Raw genomic sequence first — 19052 nt, forward strand, 5'->3', positions numbered from 1 at the left:
TTGTGTGTCATTTGTTTTAGGAGGGGCCTTGCATTGTCTTGATCTCCAGTTTGTGTGTGTGGTGGAGTTTTGTTTTGTTTTTTTTGTTCAGTACCTTCTTTCAGACACGGGGGGTTTGTTGCCGCCTAGGCTTCTGTAGCTGATGTATTAAATCAGGAGCTTATCGGGGAGAGGATGCTGGCTGGTTCTCCTCTGTGGTGTGTGGCTCACTGGTCCTTCTCCTTCAGGAAATGGTTGTGCAAGTGGGTCTGGTCGTGCACGTTTACTGTCCTCTGTAAACCCTGAAGCCATTCCTCCCTCCTTTACCAAGATGCTCCTGGGTGGTTTGGGGTCATGAGCCAACATCCTCAGTATCCAGCCCAGGGTTGTCCTGATACACACCCCATGGAGTTTTTTAAAAGAAAAAGAGCAACTGTAATGCTTTTGTTCTTATTTTTTAGCTTCTAGGGACCTATTAAAAGAGTTCCCACAGCCCAAAAACCTTCTCAACAGTGTAATTGGAAGAGCCCTCGGCATCTCACATGCAAAAGACAAGCTGGTCTACGTGCACACGAATGGACCGAAGAAAAAGGTAAAACTCACTGGTGGCTGGGAGACATGTTGGTGTGACTCTCAGGAAAGAGGCTGGCTGCCCTTTTCTTCCTCAGGTTTCTTTGTCAGGGAAGCCGTAGAGTGGGTTTCGTGAATTGAAAATGGTCAGCAGAGACTCTCAAAGCAAAGCTAGGTCTGAAAAAGAGCCTGACTTAGAGAAAGGGAGCGCAGGGGAGATGAGGTGAAGAATTCCCATCTTGGGTATGACCGGCCTCTGCACTGACCCCCAGTTCTGGTCCCTGTTGAATAACTGGGACAGCAGAGGGTCAGAGTTGATAAAAATTCCTGTTCCTAGAGTCTCGTAGGTCCTGGGACCCACAGAAGCATGCAGGCAAACCATTCTGAATGAAGATTTTTAACAATAAAGATGGGTCCCACTTTGCTCTCTGGCTAGAACATGGCACTTTGAAGAAGCAAAACAACTTGAGGTGGGATGAACGGCTTGAGGATGGGACAGTTAGAGCCTCATGGGGGTTAGCCGTGGGCGTGGGGTGCTGCCTGCACTCGGCTCTGCTGCCATCAGGCCCACAGCAACCCTGTGTGACTTGCGGCAACTCTGCAGTCTGGGAAGGCCAGGGTCCTGATTCTCTCTTCTCTTCCCCAGAAAGTCACCCTCCACATAAAGTGGCCCAAGAGCGTGGAGGTCGAAGGCTATGGCAGCAAGAAGATCGACGCCGAGCGGCAGGCGGCAGCGGCGGCCTGCCAGCTCTTCAAGGTGACCCTCCCCTGGCGGGAGAGCCAGGCCACCCTCCATCCTGGGAAGGTCCTCGCCCCGGGCTCTGATGGGCTTTCTGGTACCAAGTGCCTCTCGGTGGAGGTTGACGGGCGTTCACTCACTCACCTGTCCTGCCCACCTCGTGCTGCTTTTCTTGCTGTGCAGCCAACAAGGGAATACTTGGGTGTTTGGGTTTGGTTTGGTTTTTTGCAACTGTAGTTATCTACTGTCTGTGGTTTCAGAAAACACAGAGGGAGCTCTTGATGAAAAACACGTCCTTCATATGGCACCGTGGCTACACTTCCATTTTGGTTTCGGTTTTTCTTTTCCCGTGATTTCACGTGGGTTTTCCCTGCATTCACACAGTTGTCTGTTCCTTGTAACAGACGCACGGGCGTTGCTTCTGTCACTCCCCAGTGGTTGGGCACGGGCTGCGTTCAGGTTCTTGGTTACCCAGTATTTAACGAGCCCTTCAGTGCTGCTCACCAGCCCTTCTGTCCATCCCTGATTGGCTCCCTTTGTGGCTGTGCCAACCTTGAATCTTGCTCGGACTCCTCGGTCTGTATTTCTGCTCCAGTGGGGACAAAGCTGTAGGGCGGGTATTCCTTCAGATGCTCTCCCACTGAATCCGCAGGCCTTCAGCGTCCCTGCCTGCTCCCTGCATCTGAGGAGGGAGGGCCCTCTTCCTTGCCAGGGCCCCACGCCCCCCCCCCCTTGTCTCTCCCCTTTCTCCGTCAGTAGTGCCGAGGGTGAGAGATTCTCCGCATGTTTGAAGGTGGCCAGTGTGCAGCAAGTCATGGTCACGTTTGTCCCCGCCCTTTCTCTGTCTCTATCTCTGCTCTGCTTATAGCCTCTCTTGTTTGTATGTTTGAATTGTGGTAAGTTACACAAAATATAAAACTTACCATCTTAACCATTTTTCAGCAAATAGTTGAGTAGTATTAAGCATAGTATTAAGCGTCGTGCAACCAGTCTCCAGAACTTTTTCACCTTGCAAAACTGAAACGCCATACACAGTAAACAGCAAATCCCCTACCCCTTCCCCTCAACCCCTAGCAGCCCCCGTTCTACTGCCTGTTTCTATGAATTTGCCTCCTCTAGGGATTTCATCTCCTCATAGAAGTGGAATCAAACAGTATTTGTCTCTTTGTGACTGGCTTATTGTACTTAGCATAGTGTCCTCAAAGTCCATTCACATGGCTTGTGTCAGAATCTCCCTCCTTAAAGCTGAGGAGTACTCCGTGGTACGGGTGTGCTGCATTGTGTTTGTTCATTCGTGCACCGATGGGCACTTCGGTGGTTTCCACCTTTGGCTCTTGTGAACAATGCTTCTGTGAACACGAGTGTACAGGCTCTCTCTTCAGGACACTGCTTTCAGTTCTCAGAAATGGAATTGTTGGATCATACGGTAGTTCTGTTCTCAACTTTTTTGAGGAATCGCCATACTTCTTCCACGGTGGCTGTAATGTTTCACATTCCTACCACCAGGACACAGTCCCGCTACATCTGTACCAGCGCTCTGGGTGGTGGTTTTTAGTAGCTGTCCTCGTGGGTGTGAGGTGGGATATCTTGGTTTTGATTGGCATTTCCCTAAGGGGTACTGATGTTGAGCATCTTTTCTCTCTCTCTCTTTTTTTTTTTTTTGAGGTAAATTCTTAAATTTGTGTTAACTGCACGGTGTTTTCTCAATATGTAAGATATCACACCCTGATGGTAGATCTTGTATAGAGTAGCTGCAAAGGACAGAATGCAACAGAAGACAGTGTTTGCTTTTCACATCCCCAGTCCTTGTCCCTGACTGTCAGAAGGAGGTAGTTCTGTGAACTCTTCACAGCTCCCAGAAGCATCTTCTCTCAGTGTCCTGTTGTCTTCCCCTTGGGAAACTCACAGCTACAAATCATAGGGAGCTGCTTTAGAGCCAAATGAAATTTCCTTCTGAGATGTGTGGGGGGAAGGGATTGCTTTCATAAACTCTTCTTTTTGACCTGATGGAGTTGAAAATGTGGCAGAAGCTCTAAAGAACATTAAACCAAGCCGACGATGAATTTGTGGAAATTGAAGTTCCGTAGTCACATACAGTAATTGGTTCTTTGGGGGGTAAAAAAAGTTTTTTACCCCAAATGTACCTAAATCAGGTGGGAGTGGATTTTGAGGATTTGTGCCTCTATGTATCAGTTTGTGCCATGCTGCAAAGAGCTCTAAGTTTTTTTGTTTGTTTGTTTTTTTTAAAGATTTTATTTATTTATTTGACAGAGAGAGACACAGCGAGAGAGGGAACACAAGCAGGGGGAGTGGGGGAGGGAGAAGCAGGGTTCCTGCTGAGCAGGGAGCCTGATGCGGGGCTCGATACCATGACCTGAGCCGAAGGCAGATGCTTAACGACTGAGCCACCCAGGCGCCCCAAAGAGCTCTAAGTTTTGAGACTGCATTTGCATCCTGTGCTTATTCCATCTGTGTCTCTTTGGAGAAATGTCTGAAGTTCTTTGCCTGTTAAATCGGATGGATGCTTTTGTTGTTATGGGAGTCCTTTGTTCACATGGCAGTTCGCAACCTTTTTATTCCCCAGTGTCTGAACTCACCGCTCTGCAGCACCTTCCTTCCCCCTTCCGAACCAGAGTGTTTATTAAGTGTTGCTCTCCTGCTCGGTGCCCGTGGCCAGCAGCACGGGGGTTACTGAGCGTGCTCTTGTCAAATACCCGAGCAGCTTAGCCAGACTTGGATTGGAATTATGTTACTTATGTTCATCTGGTTTCTCAGTGTATGGTTCCTTAGACCCTAGTCACCTGCATTTCTCTTCTGCCCCATGGATTCGGAGTTTGTTGCAGGCAGGGACCAGGTCCCGTCTTTCCGGATGATGCCCAGGGTAGCCAGCACATTGCTTTATGCATGCCAGAGACTCAGCAAGTTTTATTTGGTGTTCTGTCTAGAAGAGAATGAAGCTATAATAATTTTAAAATAATATATTTTGTATGAACGGCTTTAAAAGCATCCCAGGTTATTTCTAGAATACGTTCTCAGCATAGGATTCTTAGGTGAGACCAGAGATAGAACTGTTTTGTGGGTGAGCTCCATTTCTCCTAACTGCTGTATTCACCGAAGCTTTCTAGATCACTTTGTGAATGTATCGGCTTTTCCATTGCCTGTGGGGTTTGGGTTCCCCCCCCCGTTTTTTTGTCTAATAGATGTAAGAGTTTACCTTGTCATTTTCATGTGTCAGAGCTACACATCTTATGTGCCCTCTTGATGCCCAGTTGTGGCTTGGGGGCTGAGGCAGGCGATGGGTGCAAAGGTATGGCTCATGCCTAGGGGACTTAACAGTGTAAGGGGGCAGGTTCTGGGCAGACTGAGGTGTGAGGATGGCCCCTCACAACATTCCTTCTCCCCCCAGGGCTGGGGCCTGCTGGGTCCCCGAAATGAGCTGTTTGATGCAGCCAAATACCGCGTGCTAGCTGATCGCTTTGGCTCTCCGGCTGACAGCTGGTGGCGCCCAGAACCCACCATGCCACCTACTTCTTGGCGGCAGCTGAACCCTGAGAGCATCCGGCCAGGGGGACCTGGGGGCCTGTCCCGCTCCTTGGGCCGGGAGGAAGAGGAGGATGAGGAAGAAGAGCTGGAAGAGGGGACCATTGATGTCACCGACTTCCTGTCCATGACCCAGCAGGACTCCCACACCCCACTCAGGGACTCGAGGTACAGCTGGACGTGGGGGATGCAGGGAAGCTGGCTGCACCTTGACATGGGGATGGGTGATGTTCCCTGGGAGCCTTCCCTAAAATGGGAGGGTTCCTGCCGTACGTCTGCCTGTGTGTCTTGTTACTCACGTCGGTACGTCTGCCGTTCTGCTGTGTGGCTGGGCTTCTGCAGAACAACAGCAGGACCCTCTCTCCGGGTCACACTTGGGTGTGACCTCCAAGGCCCAGCCACTACTCTGCCTGCCCCTGGGCCCCTGCCCCCAGTTATCTGTTTGGCGGAACTGAGGGACCCTCAGTCATGCCGTGTGTTTGAGAAGATCAGGGGCCACGCGAAGACACCAGGCCTGCTGTTTTTTCCATACCTTCTGCTGCCCCCCCTGCAGTGTCCTAGCCCCCCTGGGCCTCAGAGCCTGAGGTGAAATGGGCCCAGGAAGAGATAGAGCTTTTTCACCTGAACTTTTGGTCCTCCCAGGGGGGGTTCCTTTGAAATGACAGACGACGACAGTGCTATCAGGGCCCTGACCCAGTTTCCGCTTCCCAAGAACCTTCTGGCCAAAGTGATTCAGATAGCAACGTCGTCCTCCACAGCTAAGGTGAGTCGGGTCTCCTAGAAGTGCGTGTGGTTGGGGAGCTGGCTTGGTTGTGTCTGCTTGTCCCCGGGACCAGGTAGGAGGGGAGCTACAGGTGTGTGGGAAGGCCGAGGTTACCTGTACCCTCAGCCTGCACCTAAGCCACTCGGGGGGCTCGGGGTCCTTGGACTGTGAAGAGGGTGAAGCAGCCAGGACTGAACGGAAGTTGGTGTGGGAGCTCGGGGGGTGGGCTGGCGCTGTGGGAGCGGGAGACCCGAGTTTGGTCTGGGGTGGCTGGCAGGGGTGGGGTTGGGATGGCGCTATCTGGCTGAGGTTGAATTTCATCTCTGTGGCTGGGCTCAGGGCTTCGGTCAGCACAGCTTCTCCCCAGGGGTAAGGCCTTCATGCACCCCCAGAATGTGCCTGGTTCTGGCTCAGGCTGACAGGTTCGACCCCCAGCTGCCACCATACCTGTTTGCTTTGAGGGTGCCGAGGCACCATGGGCTAGGAGGGCAGGTGGTGGCACTGCCCAGACACTGTCTTTTGTCGTGAAACCATGGGACAGCTGGAGACGCCAGGCCCAGCCTCGGGAGCTGCAGCCCTGTTGGGGCTTGCCTCTGCTGCCCAGTGGCCCATCTCGTGTGGCCGATGTTTGGCACCTGCTGAGATGGGGGTTACTTCTATCGCTGGGTTCCTTGGCGTTCTGAGAACCGCATTCTCTGCCTTTCTATAGCCATTTCTCTTGCCTTCCATGTAGAACCTCATGCAGTTCCATACTGTGGGCACCAAGACCAAGCTGTCCACCCTCACCCTGCTCTGGCCCTGTCCCATGACCTTTGTCGCCAAAGGGCGCCGCAAAGCAGAGGCTGAGAATAAGGCGGCAGCCCTGGCCTGCAAGAAACTGAAGGTGAGTCAGGCGGGTCCCTGGCCTGACGTGTCAGGGGTCTTGGAGCTCCCCTACTGTTGGCGGACTGGTCCCATCCCCCAGGAAACGAAATCCACTACCCTGGGCCTTCGGCCTGAGCACGGAAGCATCTGGTGCCCGAGCTTTGCTTGTCCGGCTCTGGCTGCTGCTTTCCGGAGGCCCTCACGCTCGCTGCGAGGATGCTTTGCCTGCGGGCTCAGCCTTTTCCGTGGTGTTGCCGGCACCCAGCTGAAGCCGGGAGGGGACACGCCTGTTTGTCAGAATGGCACAAAGCTGGGGGAATGGTGCCTGTGCTGAGTGGCGGACTTGGTGTCTAGAAAGGTCTGAATTACCTGGGCTTTGTGGGCAAAACGGATCATAAGGCATTATCTGGGATGGAGATTGATTCCGTGAAGCCCAAGGTGAGGCAGTTCCCGTGAAGAGGCTGCGAAGGCCAGCTGTGCCCAGCGGTGGGAGCCAGCACAGCCATGACTGCCTGAGAAGGGGGTGATCTGACCCCCATCAGCACAGGCTTAGTGTGCAGAGCGAGAGGGCAAGGAGGCCCTGCCCTCTGCTCTGGTCAGATATGCCTTTGGTGTGCGCTCGGCTCTGGGAACCCCATTTTAGACACAGCTGATGGTGAGAGGTAGCGAGAGCCTGGAGAATGGAGGAGGGATTAGGGCGCCTGGGGGGTGCAGTTGGTTAAGCATCCGACTCTTGGTTTCAGCTCAGGTCATGATCTCAGGGTGCTGGGATCGAGGCCCAGTGGTTGGGTTCCGCACTCAGCAGGGAGTCTGCGTGCGAGTCTCTCCCTCTGCCCCTCCTCCCACTTGGCGTGTGTGCGCTTTCTCACTCAAATAAACCAGTGAATGACTGAATCAATTAGTAAAATCTTAGAGAGGGAGAGGTACAGGAACCTGTGGCTCCAGAGGGCAGAACTGGGGCTAATGGATGGCACTTGGCAGAAGTCTGACTTTTAGCTGGATAGCCACGGGCGCTGGTGATCAGGAGCCTCGCAGCGTGGGCGAGCTGTGTCGTGGGAAGGAGCCAGCTCCCAGGTGGCAGCAGTGCGAGAGACAGCCCCGGGCCGGCCGCTGCTCCGAGGCCACAGGGAAACTCGCAGGCCTGGGAAAGGTGGAAGCCTCCGGGGGGGGCAAGGTGGCTGTGTGGGCGCCTCCGTGGCCCAGGGACTAGATGCTTGTCCTTGAGGTCGGTCATGAGCGTGGAGGGGGTGAGCCCCTGTGGGGGCAGTGTTCCTGAAGGAGGGAGTCTCGGAGATTTAGGGGGCGAGCAGTCCTGATAGCACAGGGGACAGGAACACAGGACTGGGGTTAGAAGAACCGGTTTTGCACACCTGCCTGAGGTGTTGGGATGCCTTGGGTTAGGTCTGCTGAGGTGACTTTGGACATGTAGGGAAGCAAGACGCAGTGTTTATCGAGTTGTGTGAATAAACATTTCTAGGAACGTTCACCTGTGTTTGTAAGATGGGGTCACAGGTGGAATGGGTGCCATGTGGACCAGAAAGGTTGTGGGGGGAAGGGGGTGTGCTTTGGAGGTAGTGAAAACAGGTGCTGTGAGGCTGTGATGGGGTCAGTAAGAGCCTGGCCCTCCTGGCTTAGTGGTCCGTGCTGGGAATTCGTAGAGGCGAGATTGGGCTGTTGTGGGGGCCCCCGCTGCTCAAGGAGAGGTTTCTGAGGGGCATTCCTCTTGGACACGTCAGGTCTTGTTTTCCTTGGAATGATTTTAACTAGTTAAATTTTGGGATAGGAGTGGAGATTTACATTTTCCAGATTCCTAATTACTCTCTTCTGTACAATGTCTGCTAAAAACCAAAATCTCTTAGAGAAACTGTTGCTCTGCGTGATTTCTCTCAAGCTCCCGAGCCTGTTTGCACTGGTTCCGGGGAGGCAGGGTCCCAGAGCAAGCTGTGCTTGTCCCCGCTGCAGAGCCTGGGCCTGGTGGATCGCAACAACGAGCCGCTTACCCACGCCATGTATAACCTGGCCTCCTTGCGTGAGCTGGGCGAGACGCAGCGCCGGCCGTGCACCATTCAGGTGCCTGAGCCCATCCTCCGAAAGATAGAGACCTTCCTGAACCATGTAAGAGAGCCCAGAGAAGGCCGCCCTACCCCTGCCCCCTGCCCGCCTCCAGCTTCTCCTGACTGAAAGCCTCCACACGTGCCGCGGGCAGTGCCACCCACCCGTTGTCCCCACTGAGGCCGGAGGCCGGAGCCCGGGAGCACCCTTGCCCCGAGCAGCCCCGTCTTGCCCGAGAACGTCCTCGGGCAGTCGTGCACGGAGTCCCCCTCCAGCAGGCTGGGCCTTCGCGTCCGGCCCCGGTGAACCGTGTGGAGGGTATCGCGAGTGAATGAGGAAGAAGGTATCGGTCTTTCACCGTTGTGCTTGCTTCTCCCATCCCTCAGTACCCTGTGGACAGTTCCTGGATCTCCCCGGAGCTCCGGCTGCAGAGTGAGGACATCTTGCCCTTGGGCAAGGACTCAGGGCCCCTGAGTGACCCTATCACAGGCAAGCCCTACGTGCCCCTGTCAGAAGCAGAGGAGGTACGTCTGAGCCAGAACTTGCTGGAGCTGTGGCGGCGGCGAGGGCCAGTCTGGCAGGAGGCCCCCCAGCTCCCCGTGGACCCGCATCGGGACACCATCCTCAATGCCATCGAGCAGCACCCAGTGGTGGTCATCTCTGGGGACACAGGCTGTGGCAAGACCACACGCATCCCCCAGCTGCTGCTGGAGCGCTATGTGACCGAGGGCCGTGGCGCCCGCTGCAACGTGATCATCACCCAGCCGCGGCGCATCTCTGCTGTGTCCGTGGCACAGCGGGTCAGCCACGAACTGGGCCCCTCTCTGCGCCGGAACGTGGGCTTCCAGGTGCGGTTGGAAAGCAAGCCCCCGGCCCGTGGCGGGGCCCTGCTCTTCTGCACCGTGGGCATCCTGCTGCGGAAGCTGCAGAGCAACCCCAGCCTGGAGGGCGTGAGCCACGTCATTGTGGACGAGGTCCACGAGCGGGACGTGAATACAGACTTCCTGCTGATTCTGCTCAAGGGCCTGCAGCGGCTCAACCCGGCCCTGCGGCTAGTGCTGATGAGCGCCACGGGCGATAACGAGCGCTTCTCCCGCTACTTTGGTGGCTGCCCTGTCATCAAGGTGCCGGGCTTCATGTACCCGGTCAAGGAGCACTACCTGGAGGACATCCTGGCCAAGCTGGGCAAGCACCAGTACCCGCACCGGCACCGGCACCACGAGGTGAGGGGACCCGCCCGCGCCCGCCCTCCTCGGCCTTTGCCCTGGCTTGCCCGCCTCCCTGTCCCTGTGGCGCCCTGGCCGAGGGCAAGGCTGTGCTCCCAAGTCTCGGTGTCCTTGATAGAAACGGAATGATCAGGGCTTCTGGGCGAGAGGGCGGTGAGGGTTAGGGGTGACTGTTGAGTGCCTTGGCCTCGCCGAGTCACAGAGTGGCTGCATCCTCCCCTGGGGGGGCTGTGACTGTGGCCTCTCCCCCCACCCCCACCCCCAGTCTGAGGATGAGTGTGCACTCGATTTGGACCTTGTGACGGATCTGGTTCTGCACATCGATGCCCGAGGGGAGCCAGGTGGGTGCTCCCCCTCCCCCGCCCTGTGCCCACCCTGCCCTCCAGCTGCCGAGAGTGACGGCTCATGCCTGCAGGGCCCCTTTACAGGTGGGATCCTCTGCTTCCTGCCTGGTTGGCAGGAGATCAAAGGAGTGCAGCAACGCCTCCAGGAGGCCCTGGGCATGCACGAGAGCAAGTACCTCATCCTGCCAGGTGAGAGCGGGCGAGTGAGGCGCGATTGCCCTGACACCAGTCTGGCCCTCTGGCCTGGGGACTCCTATCCAGCTGGGACTCAGCGGGCCTGGGTTTCTGACCAGGCTGCCCTGCTCTTGCTGGCTTTTCCACCTTGACTGGGCAGATACGTGTTCTTGATCTGGGTCTCCGTTTCATCAAAATGGGGTCAAAATCCTTGCCTGGTACCCTCATCACAGGGAGCAGGAGCAGTACCCATAACCAGCGTGTTCTTGCTGCCCACCAGTGCACTCCAACATCCCCATGATGGACCAGAAGGCCATATTCCAGCAGCCGCCAGTTGGGGTGCGCAAGATTGTCTTGGCCACCAATATCGCGGAGACGTCGATCACAGTCAATGACATCGTGCATGTGGTGGACAGCGGTCTGCACAAGGAGGAACGCTATGACCTGAAGACCAAGGTGGCACCCGTCTCCCGGGCCCAGCCAGCCCCTGGGGGAAGAACTACAAGTTCCGAGGTGGCCCCCAGCCCCGATCAGCCTTGGACTTGCCGTGTGTGTCCGGAGAAGGCCACACTCATGGGCTGTCGGTGTCCCTGTTGTGGGGGGGGCCGTTGAGGGTTTAAGTGAGGTGAAGGCCAGACGAGGGGCAGCGCTGAGGAAGGCCTGTTGGCCTCTGCGTCACTGCTCCCCTGCCCCCTCCCCCAGGTGTCGTGCCTGGAGACTGTGTGGGTGTCACGAGCCAATGTGATCCAGCGCCGGGGCCGGGCGGGCCGCTGCCAGTCAGGCTTTGCCTACCACCTGTTCCCGCGGAGCCGGCTGGAGAAAATGGTCCCTTTCCAAGTGCCGGAGATTCTGCGCACGCCCCTCGAGAACCTGGTGCTACAAGCCAAAATCCACATGCCTGAGAAGACGGTGCGCCAGAGGCGGGGCCGGGCCAGGGCTGGACTTGGTGAGGGAAGGTGGGATGTGGGGCTCACGGCGGGCTCTGGCTGTTTCTTGCCATAGGCGGTGGAGTTCCTTTCCAAGGCTGTGGACAGTCCAAACATTAAGGCGGTGGACGAGGCTGTGATCTTGCTCCAGGAGATCGGTGAGTCGGGGGCCGGGCCGGGCCGGGCCGCAGCGTGGCGCTCAAGGGTGAGTCTGACCGCTGAGCTGTTGCAGGAGTGCTGGACCAGCGGGAGTACCTGACCACCCTGGGGCAGCGCCTGGCCCACATCTCCACCGACCCCCGGCTGGCCAAGGCCATAGTGCTGGCCGCCATCTTCCGTTGCCTGCACCCGCTGCTGGTGGTCGTCTCCTGTCTCACCCGGGACCCCTTCAGCAGTAGCCTGCAGAACCGGGCGGAGGTGGACAAGGTCAGACCCGGCCCCTCCCCCGCCCTCTGTCCGGAAAGCCGCTGCCGCTGCCACCGCTCACCCTGTGGCCCTCCCGCTCCCTCCCAGGTGAAGGCGCTGTTGAGCCATGACAGCGGCAGTGACCACCTGGCCTTCGTGCGGGCCGTGGCGGGCTGGGAGGAGGTGCTGCGCTGGCAGGACCGCAGCTCCCGTGAGAACTATCTGGAGGAAAACCTGCTCTACGCCCCCAGCCTGCGCTTCATCCACGGTCAGCGGCTCCCCCCAACCCCCCCCCCACAACTGGCCCAGGGCGCAGGCTTGTGGCTCCCCAGCCTTGGGGCTTAGGGGGCCGCAGGCTCAGCCCGCCCTCCCCTCCTCAGGACTCATCAAGCAGTTCTCAGAGAACATTTACGAGGCTTTCCTGGTGGGAAAGCCCTCCGACTGCACCCTGGCCTCTGCCCAGTGCAACGAGTACAGCGAGGAGGAGGAGCTGGTGAAGGGCGTGCTCATGGCCGGCCTCTACCCCAACCTCATCCAGGTGCTGCCTCGGGAGAGGGGCCGGCGGGCCCCAGCCTCCTTTGCCGCCCCGGGGCTCCTCGCTCAGCCCGCCCCTCTCTCCTTTGATCCTCGCAGGTGAGGCAGGGCAAGGTGACCCGGCAGGGCAAGTTCAAGCCCAACAGCGTCACTTACAGGACCAAATCAGGCAACATCTTGCTGCACAAGTCGACCATTAACAGGTGGGGGGCAGGCAGGGCCGGGGAGGGGTGGCTGGCCGGGTCCAGAAGGGTGGGCTCACCCCCCCCACGCTCTGTTCCGTAGGGAGGCCACACGGCTGCGGAGCCGATGGCTGACGTATTTCATGGCCGTCAAGTCCAACGGCAGTGTCTTCGTGCGGGACTCCTCGCAGGTGCACCCGCTAGCCGTGCTGCTGCTGACCGACGGGGACGTGCACATCCGTGGTGGGTACTGGCCCGCCCCTCCTGCCCCACTGCAGCTTGGGCTGGTCTGTGGCCTGAGGGGGGCGGGGGCAGCCCGCGCTCACCTCACCTCACCTCACCTCTGTGCCGCCTCTCGGCCCCGCCCCCCCCGCCCCCCCGCAGATGATGGGCGCCGGGCCACCATCTCCCTGAGTGACAGTGACCTGCTGCGGCTGGAGGGGGACTCGCGCACTGTGCGGCTGCTGCGGGAGCTGCGCCGGGCGCTGGGCCGCATGGTGGAGCGGAGCCTGCGCAGTGAGCTGGCCGCGCTGCCGCCGGGCGTGCAGCAGGAGCACGGGCAGCTGCTGGCGCTGCTGGCGGAGCTGCTGCGGGGGCCCTGTGGCAGCTTTGACGTGCGCAAGACGGCGGACGACTGAGCCCCCCCCCCCCCCCCCCGTCTGCTGGGGCCGTGTACAGAGTGCAAATGTTTATTTAAAATAAAGTTCTATTTATCCCTTGTGAGCATTGCTGTCCGCCGGGGGCGGGGGGGGCTCCTGTCTCGGGGCCGCAGCACCCACACTCCTGTCCCCTCAGGCTGGGCCGGCGGGTGTGGAGCACGCACTCGCCCAGGCCTCCCTCGTGCTCCTCACCCCGAGCAGAACCGGGGAGCAGTTCCCCAGGCAGCCAAGGCCACTTGAACCCCAACCTTCGAGGGGCCTTCGGTTGTGTAGTGGCCCTTCCATGAGCTGGGACTTCGGTCACATCCACGGTTCACAGATGAGGGGCTAAGGTCATCAAGACTGCGCAGTGCACTGCAGCCCCTCGATGCCGGGGGACGAGCTGCGGGGGGGGGGGGGGCGAGGTCAGGGACGCTGGCGGTGGGGACCGACCAGACCGCGGAACGTACAGAAGAGACAGCCTGTGTGATGGGACATCACGAGCTTTATTTACTCTTGAAATCGGTACAACAGAACCACAGATTGACACAGGCAGTGGCTGAGCCAGAAGCAAACTGGAGGTACAGAGATGCACCCCCACACGGCTGCAGGGGGTCCCCTCGCTGTGAGGGCGCCTTCTCTGCTTCTCGGGTTTGGGGGACACTTCAAGGGAGCTGGGACCACTCCAGCCCACCTAGACCGTTCTCCACAAGGGTCACCTCTCCCACCCCTACCCTTGGACCAGTTGTCCACCTCAGCACGTGTGTGGCCCCGGGACTAACACAAGGAGGGCACCGGGACCTTCAGGCCCTGCACCGTCTACCGCTTCCTCCCCAGCTTCCTTCGGTCCCTTCCTCCTGCTGACAAAACACGGGTGCCCCGGTGTCCCTGGCACACAGCATTCTGCAGTCCTTGGTGTGGGGAAGACCCCTGCAGCCTGCGCTCGGGGAGCTGCAGAGGTGGGGTCCCACCTCCCCGAGGGAAACGCTACCGCAGAGGTGGGAGAACCTGCCGGCCCCGATGCCCTCCCTCTACACGGACGTCCGATCTGAACCTAAGAACCCCTACGTTCTGGGCTCCAGGAAGGGGGGCGGCGAGGGGCCGAGTCCGCGGGCCTCCTCGGGGGCAAGTCTGCACTGCAGGAAATGCTCTTCCGGAGGAGGCGCCCTCGGAGACTCCCCGGCCATTTCACTACAAACTGTTACATTTTAATCCTTTATTAGAAACCATGCAAACTTTAATAAAAAAAAAAAAAATACAAGTGCAATAAGAATCTTCGTGTCAATACAATTCCCGGGATTTCTCATCATTGCAGCCATCCCAAGACCGGGCCTAGCTGGGACACCCCTCCACAGGCTGGCCTCGCCTCTCCCCCCTCCCCAGTCAGGCTGTGGCGGGGGTGGAGATGGCCTGTCTCATGCCTTTTTAAAATTTCCACACCTGATTCCCCAACACCCACATGAGTTCTGGACATCTTGGGCTCCCTGGTAACTGAGGGCTCTGGTGTCCTAGGCCCGTGAGTCTGGAGGATTTTGACCTCCACAGCCCTTCCCTGTTTCTCCAGCCCCGAACTTGTATCTCCCACTAGATCCCAGGGAATGAGACAGAGATGCCAAAACCAGCCTCTTGGTTAGAAAAGAAAAGCAGCATACACACACAATACCAGAACCACCGGTCCACATGACCAGCTCCTAGTGTGCCCTACCTGCTCACCAGGCCACAGCCCCTGCATCTCACTGCCCTGCCCACACCTTCTCCGGGGCCCCAAGCTGCCCAAGCCGGGGCAGCCCCTGATGCCTGACCTCCTGGCTGGAGGCTTAAGGATCTCTCCTCCCTGTTTCCTTTAACACCTACCGAGGACTTTTCATTTAGACATGGCTTCAACCTGCGAAATTCCTCTACCAGTTTTTAGGTTATTAAAAAAAAAAAGATAAAACAAGAAAAGAGTGTGACAGCAGCTAGGCAGGTACGGGAAGCAGTGGGGACAGTACGAGCCGACCCCTAACTAACTTGGGGCAGGGCAGCAAGATGCGCCTGGCCCCACCTGCACGGTGGGCACCACGGAGGGGGTCAACGGGAGAGGCAGTGGCCTAGCGGGCTCCGGGGGAGGCAGTCAGCATCCTGCCACCGCGTGGCCGTCCAATTCCACTCTTCTCTTCAGTGGACCCAGCGAGGAGGGCAGCTATGTCAGTTTCTCTTGGGTTTGGTCCAAAAAACCCAAAGAGGAGGTTGGAATCTGGCTCCCCACCACCCCAGATCCCATAAGATCCCAAGTTGGCCTCTCCACCCCATTCACCTCCCAACCTCGTCTGCAGAGCGGTGCGCAATGATGGGACAGGAACAAAGCAAGGAGCGGGGGTGGGGTGGGGGCCAGGGCAGGGAGTAGATGAGGTTTTGGGGGCGGGCCTGCTGCTGCCCTGGGCAAGCAAGGCAGGGGGAAGGGGGTGGGAGCCTGGAGGACTGCCCAGCACCCAAGCCGTGTGGGGTCTAGATCGCAGCCCGGGAGAGAGAGCCAAGGGCCCGGGTGCCTGAGCTGGGGCCGCCAGGGAAGTGGGGGGGGCGGGAGACAATGTCAGCCCCGTGGTCGGTGCGGGCCCTGGCATTTGCCCGGAACGTCAGCCTGTAGGTCTCAATCTGCAGTGACACGGGAGGAGGGAAGGGAGGGGGTAACAAGGGACACAAGAGGGGGAACACAGGGGATGGAAGACGAGACCAGAATGTCATCATTAGATGCCTGGAAAATAAAAGGTTGCTTGGTTAAACTTTACGCCACACTCTAGTCAAAAAAAGAAAAGGAGTTTCAATTAACAGCCAGTGGCAGGGCCCCCGGCCGGCCCTCAGGCCAAGCCCAGCCACTTACTTGTCTCCTGGATCTGGCTGTCCAAGGTCTGGGCCTCCCTTTGGTCACCACCCCCTGCCTGGGTGGTGTGGCCACTGAGGCCACTGGCTGAAGTGGGGGCGCCAGCTTCGGGCGCTGCCTCAGGGATGGCCGGCTCCTCCCCAGCGGGGGGGCCCGGACACGGAGGGGCCTCGCTGCCACCGCCCTCAGTCTACAATGAAACAGTGGGGGAGACAGTGCAGGGTCAGTCGGGGAGGAGGTGGGATGGGTGATGGTGGTGGGTTTTACACACAGTCCCCTGCCCCCACCGCCCCCCACGACTACCGAACGGTGGTCCGAAGAATCTAGGCCAGGTACTCCCCTCCCCACCCCTGCCCGTGCGGCGACTGCCGGCCCGGCGCAGAGCAAGAACGCGGGGCCCGGGAGCAGGCGCGCGCAGCCCTAGGCCCAGCGTGCGGCCGAGCGGGGACACGCTCTGGGAGACTCCTCTGGGAAGGGCAAGGCTTCCGGAAGTCTTTCTGAAGTGAGAGGAGGGACGTGCCGGCTTCTCAGCAAGGCTGGCCCCAAGCAGCTCGCCGTGACGGCGGGTCGCCAGCAGAAACCCTGGGCACGACCGCTAGAGCGTGGCTCTGGGAGCGGCTGGGAGGCAGGGCTGCCGCGGGCCAGCCAGGGAGCGCCGAGCCCGAAGTCAGTTCGGAGGGGTGCAGCCCGCCACCTCGGACCCAGCGAATCCCAGACCGCCCCCGCCGCAGAGGGGGCAGCCCTGCCTGCTCATCTAGCCGAGCCACCTCCAGACACTGAGGCCTCTTCTGTGCTGGGCACCCTCGCCTGGGGACCACAGATGTCCCAAGTGTGACCCAGGGAAACTTTGAGGGCCTGCAGGGTTTCTCAGGAGGTGGATGGGGTGGGCAGTGAGCAGCCGGTGTGAGTAAAGCAGAAGAGGGAAGGCTGGGGCGGGGGGAGCTGGAACCCCTGGGCCCCAGAATGCCCACAAGATGACAACGGAGACTCCACAGTGGTTTCTAATCAGATTAGTGAAGGAGACAGGCCTCTGTATTAGAAAAACAATTCCAGAAATAATAAAGAAAGGGAGATGATGTGAATAAAGAAAAGAACACAAGACTTGGGGGTCAGAAGGTCCAGGTGTAAACCCTGGTCTGCGGGTACTTGCCACGTGGCCTCGGACAAGTGACGACACCCGAGCTAGTGCCCCACGAGGACTGACTAGGGAGTGGCTCCTCACAAGGTACGGAGGCACGACTGAGAGCCTGCGACAGAGCCAGGGCCCCAAATATTCACGGAAGCCAGCCAGGCCTTGAATGGGAGCACCGATGGGAGCACCGACGGAAGCGCTGGACGGAGGCTGGGCTGGGCTGGGCAGACGGAAGGCCCGCCACAGCTGCTCTCTGCCCTCCCCCTTGCTCACCTTGCCCCGAGCAGCTGCAGCTATCCTCATGCTTGGAAGCCTGCGGGATGCTGCCCCCACGGGTCCCCCCCCGCCCCCCAACATGGAACAGAGGGTAACAGCATCCTGGCACTTTACAAAGGGTCTCACGGCGCTGTGGAAGGAGGGAGGGAGGGAAGGCACGAGGGAGGGAGGGAAGGCAGGAGAGGCCAGCCTGTCCCGAGCATGGGGAGCCCTGCCCGCCTGCACACTCTGGCGGAGCCCCAGCCTGGCGCGCGCCTGGCATGGAACACATCCCCACATGGCCTCTCGTGAGGTAGCTGGGGACAGCGGTGCCACGCAGACCACCCGCCTTGTGGGGGAGCCACGCCCCAGCCCGCAGGCCCTTTGGACATGGCTGAGATGGGCTCAGGAAGGCAGGCGGGCCGTGGCTCCCGAGAGAGGTTCTGTCTCTAGGTAGACAGGGCGCAGGCGGCTGGGCCGAGGCCTCTTTACCTCTCCTGCCTCACTCAGGACTGATGATGAACACGGGGACACACACTGGTGTGGGGGCAACAGGACTCCTGACGATACTGAGGGGCGGTGACAGGCGCCTAGCTGCTGGGACCCAGACTCTGGCTACACCACCCCACCCACCCCTCCCAAGCGGCCACCCCTGCTGCCCCACTCGCTACCTTCACGGCCCCTCCTGCAGGCAGGTGGCCCACATTATCGAGGGATCCCACCTTCGCCTGGGCCTTCTCCTTGAAGTTCAGCTTCTGACTTTCGATCTTGACATCTCCTCCACCTGGAACCAAAAAAACCACCAGTGACACAGGCAAAGCCAGGAGGCTGGAGCAGAGACCCTAGCTTGGCCAAGGACTAGCTACGTGCCCAGTACAGACACCAACGTGACCTGCTCCCAGCAGCTCTGGGGACACTGGACGAAAGGACAGTGAGTGTGCTCGTCACACAGGGCTCATCTCAAAGTGGGGCTGACGACCTGCCCCTGGCTGGCAGGAATGCCTCCGCAGAGAAAAGTCCCCCTCACCTCCACCGCACAGCCTCCAGCCAAGCCCCTAAAGGAGCCTCGAGGGGTCTGCTTTAGGTTCTCTTGGCAACGTTAACAGCTCCCTCTGACTGACTGGGGGCACGGGGCGCCCCAGCTTCCTTTCAGTCTACGAACGCCCTGTCAGGGTCGGGATCCTGGTTTCACAGCTGCTAGGGCTGATGCTGGGCAAGAGTGCCTTGCCCAAAGTCACCATCGAGCTGGTGACGGACAGAGACAGGATGGAGTGTGGTCTGTCTGAGCTGTTCAACTGAGCCACACTGTAGTGACAAGAAGGAAAGTGGCTTCTTTGTAGTGTAGGAAAAGGGGGAGAGGCAGGAGTCATCTGGGCACTGAGTTGAGAAGGGATAGGCCTGGCCCGGCCCCGGGGCCCAGTGCCCTTGCGTGCTTGGGGCACTAGGGTGAGGTTCAGAGCTCCCAGCCACGGTGTGGCCACAGGATCCCGGGGGGTCCGCCCCTCTCCAGTTCCCGCAGCCTGGCTTCCCTCACGCGGCCGTCTCCTCGGCTCACGTCCCAAACCAGAGCACGCAGTTTCTTGCCAAGTTCGCCAGCTCGCCGACCCACTGAAGCCACCCCCGCCAAAAACCGGACCTCCAGTCAGTCAGCGGCACTCGGGAGGGAGGTATCACACAAGAGTGGGTTTTCCAGATAAAAGGGGGAAAATGACAGGGAGCTAAGGGCCAAACTGTTTTGATCCTTTTAAACAGAACATATTCTAAAATGGACGATAACACTTTCTGCCAAGAGGGAACTGGCCCCGGTGCCTGCCTCCGCGAAGCCAGATCTGCCTGCCCGGGGCCCGGGCGAACTGCACCCCTACCGCA

At 58.9% G+C, this 19052-nt stretch overlaps 2 protein-coding genes across 31 annotated transcripts in view; one reads left to right on the forward strand and one right to left on the reverse strand.

Moving 5' to 3' along the window:
- The window catches only part of DHX30 (DExH-box helicase 30), a 29085-nt gene extending 16054 nt beyond the window's left edge, over positions 1-13031 (forward strand). For 4 of the 5 annotated variants that reach the window (XM_025885208.2, XM_073901131.1, XM_073901132.1 and 1 more), the window contains 18 exons: positions 441-571; positions 1196-1306; positions 4695-4996; positions 5471-5591; positions 6325-6474; positions 8418-8570; positions 8894-9730; positions 9999-10074; positions 10162-10266; positions 10532-10707; positions 10954-11160; positions 11254-11335; positions 11410-11603; positions 11691-11850; positions 11963-12120; positions 12216-12319; positions 12402-12541; positions 12683-13031. In XM_025885208.2, coding sequence (XP_025740993.1) covers positions 441-571; positions 1196-1306; positions 4695-4996; positions 5471-5591; positions 6325-6474; positions 8418-8570; positions 8894-9730; positions 9999-10074; positions 10162-10266; positions 10532-10707; positions 10954-11160; positions 11254-11335; positions 11410-11603; positions 11691-11850; positions 11963-12120; positions 12216-12319; positions 12402-12541; positions 12683-12936 — 3461 coding nt within the window. In that variant the 3' untranslated portion in view covers positions 12937-13031. Of the gene's footprint in view, positions 1-440; positions 572-1195; positions 1307-4694; positions 4997-5470; positions 5592-6324; positions 6475-8417; positions 8571-8893; positions 9731-9998; positions 10075-10161; positions 10267-10531; positions 10708-10953; positions 11161-11253; positions 11336-11409; positions 11851-11962; positions 12121-12215; positions 12320-12401; positions 12542-12682 lie in introns of all 5 variants that reach the window. The other variant, XM_025885206.2, reaches the window with a different exon arrangement.
- A 392-nt stretch (positions 13032-13423) lies between these two features.
- MAP4 (microtubule associated protein 4) overlaps positions 13424-19052 on the reverse strand; it is a 195601-nt gene continuing 189972 nt past the window's right edge. For 24 of the 26 annotated variants that reach the window (XM_073901116.1, XM_073901123.1, XM_073901115.1 and 21 more), the window contains 3 exons: positions 17855-17967; positions 15797-15986; positions 15428-15670 (listed from right to left, as the gene is read on the reverse strand). In XM_073901116.1, coding sequence (XP_073757217.1) covers positions 15663-15670; positions 15797-15986; positions 17855-17967 — 311 coding nt within the window. In that variant the 3' untranslated portion in view covers positions 15428-15662. Of the gene's footprint in view, positions 15671-15796; positions 15987-17854; positions 17968-19052 lie in introns of all 26 variants that reach the window. The other 2 variants (XM_073901110.1, XM_073901117.1) reach the window with 2 other exon arrangements.

The sequence above is a fragment of the Callorhinus ursinus genome, unplaced genomic scaffold (genome assembly GCF_003265705.2).
Source record: "Callorhinus ursinus isolate GAN/ISIS: 27379988/994484 unplaced genomic scaffold, GSC_fseal_2.0 scaffold15, whole genome shotgun sequence".
In the NCBI taxonomy this organism is placed as follows: domain Eukaryota; kingdom Metazoa; phylum Chordata; class Mammalia; order Carnivora; family Otariidae; genus Callorhinus; species Callorhinus ursinus.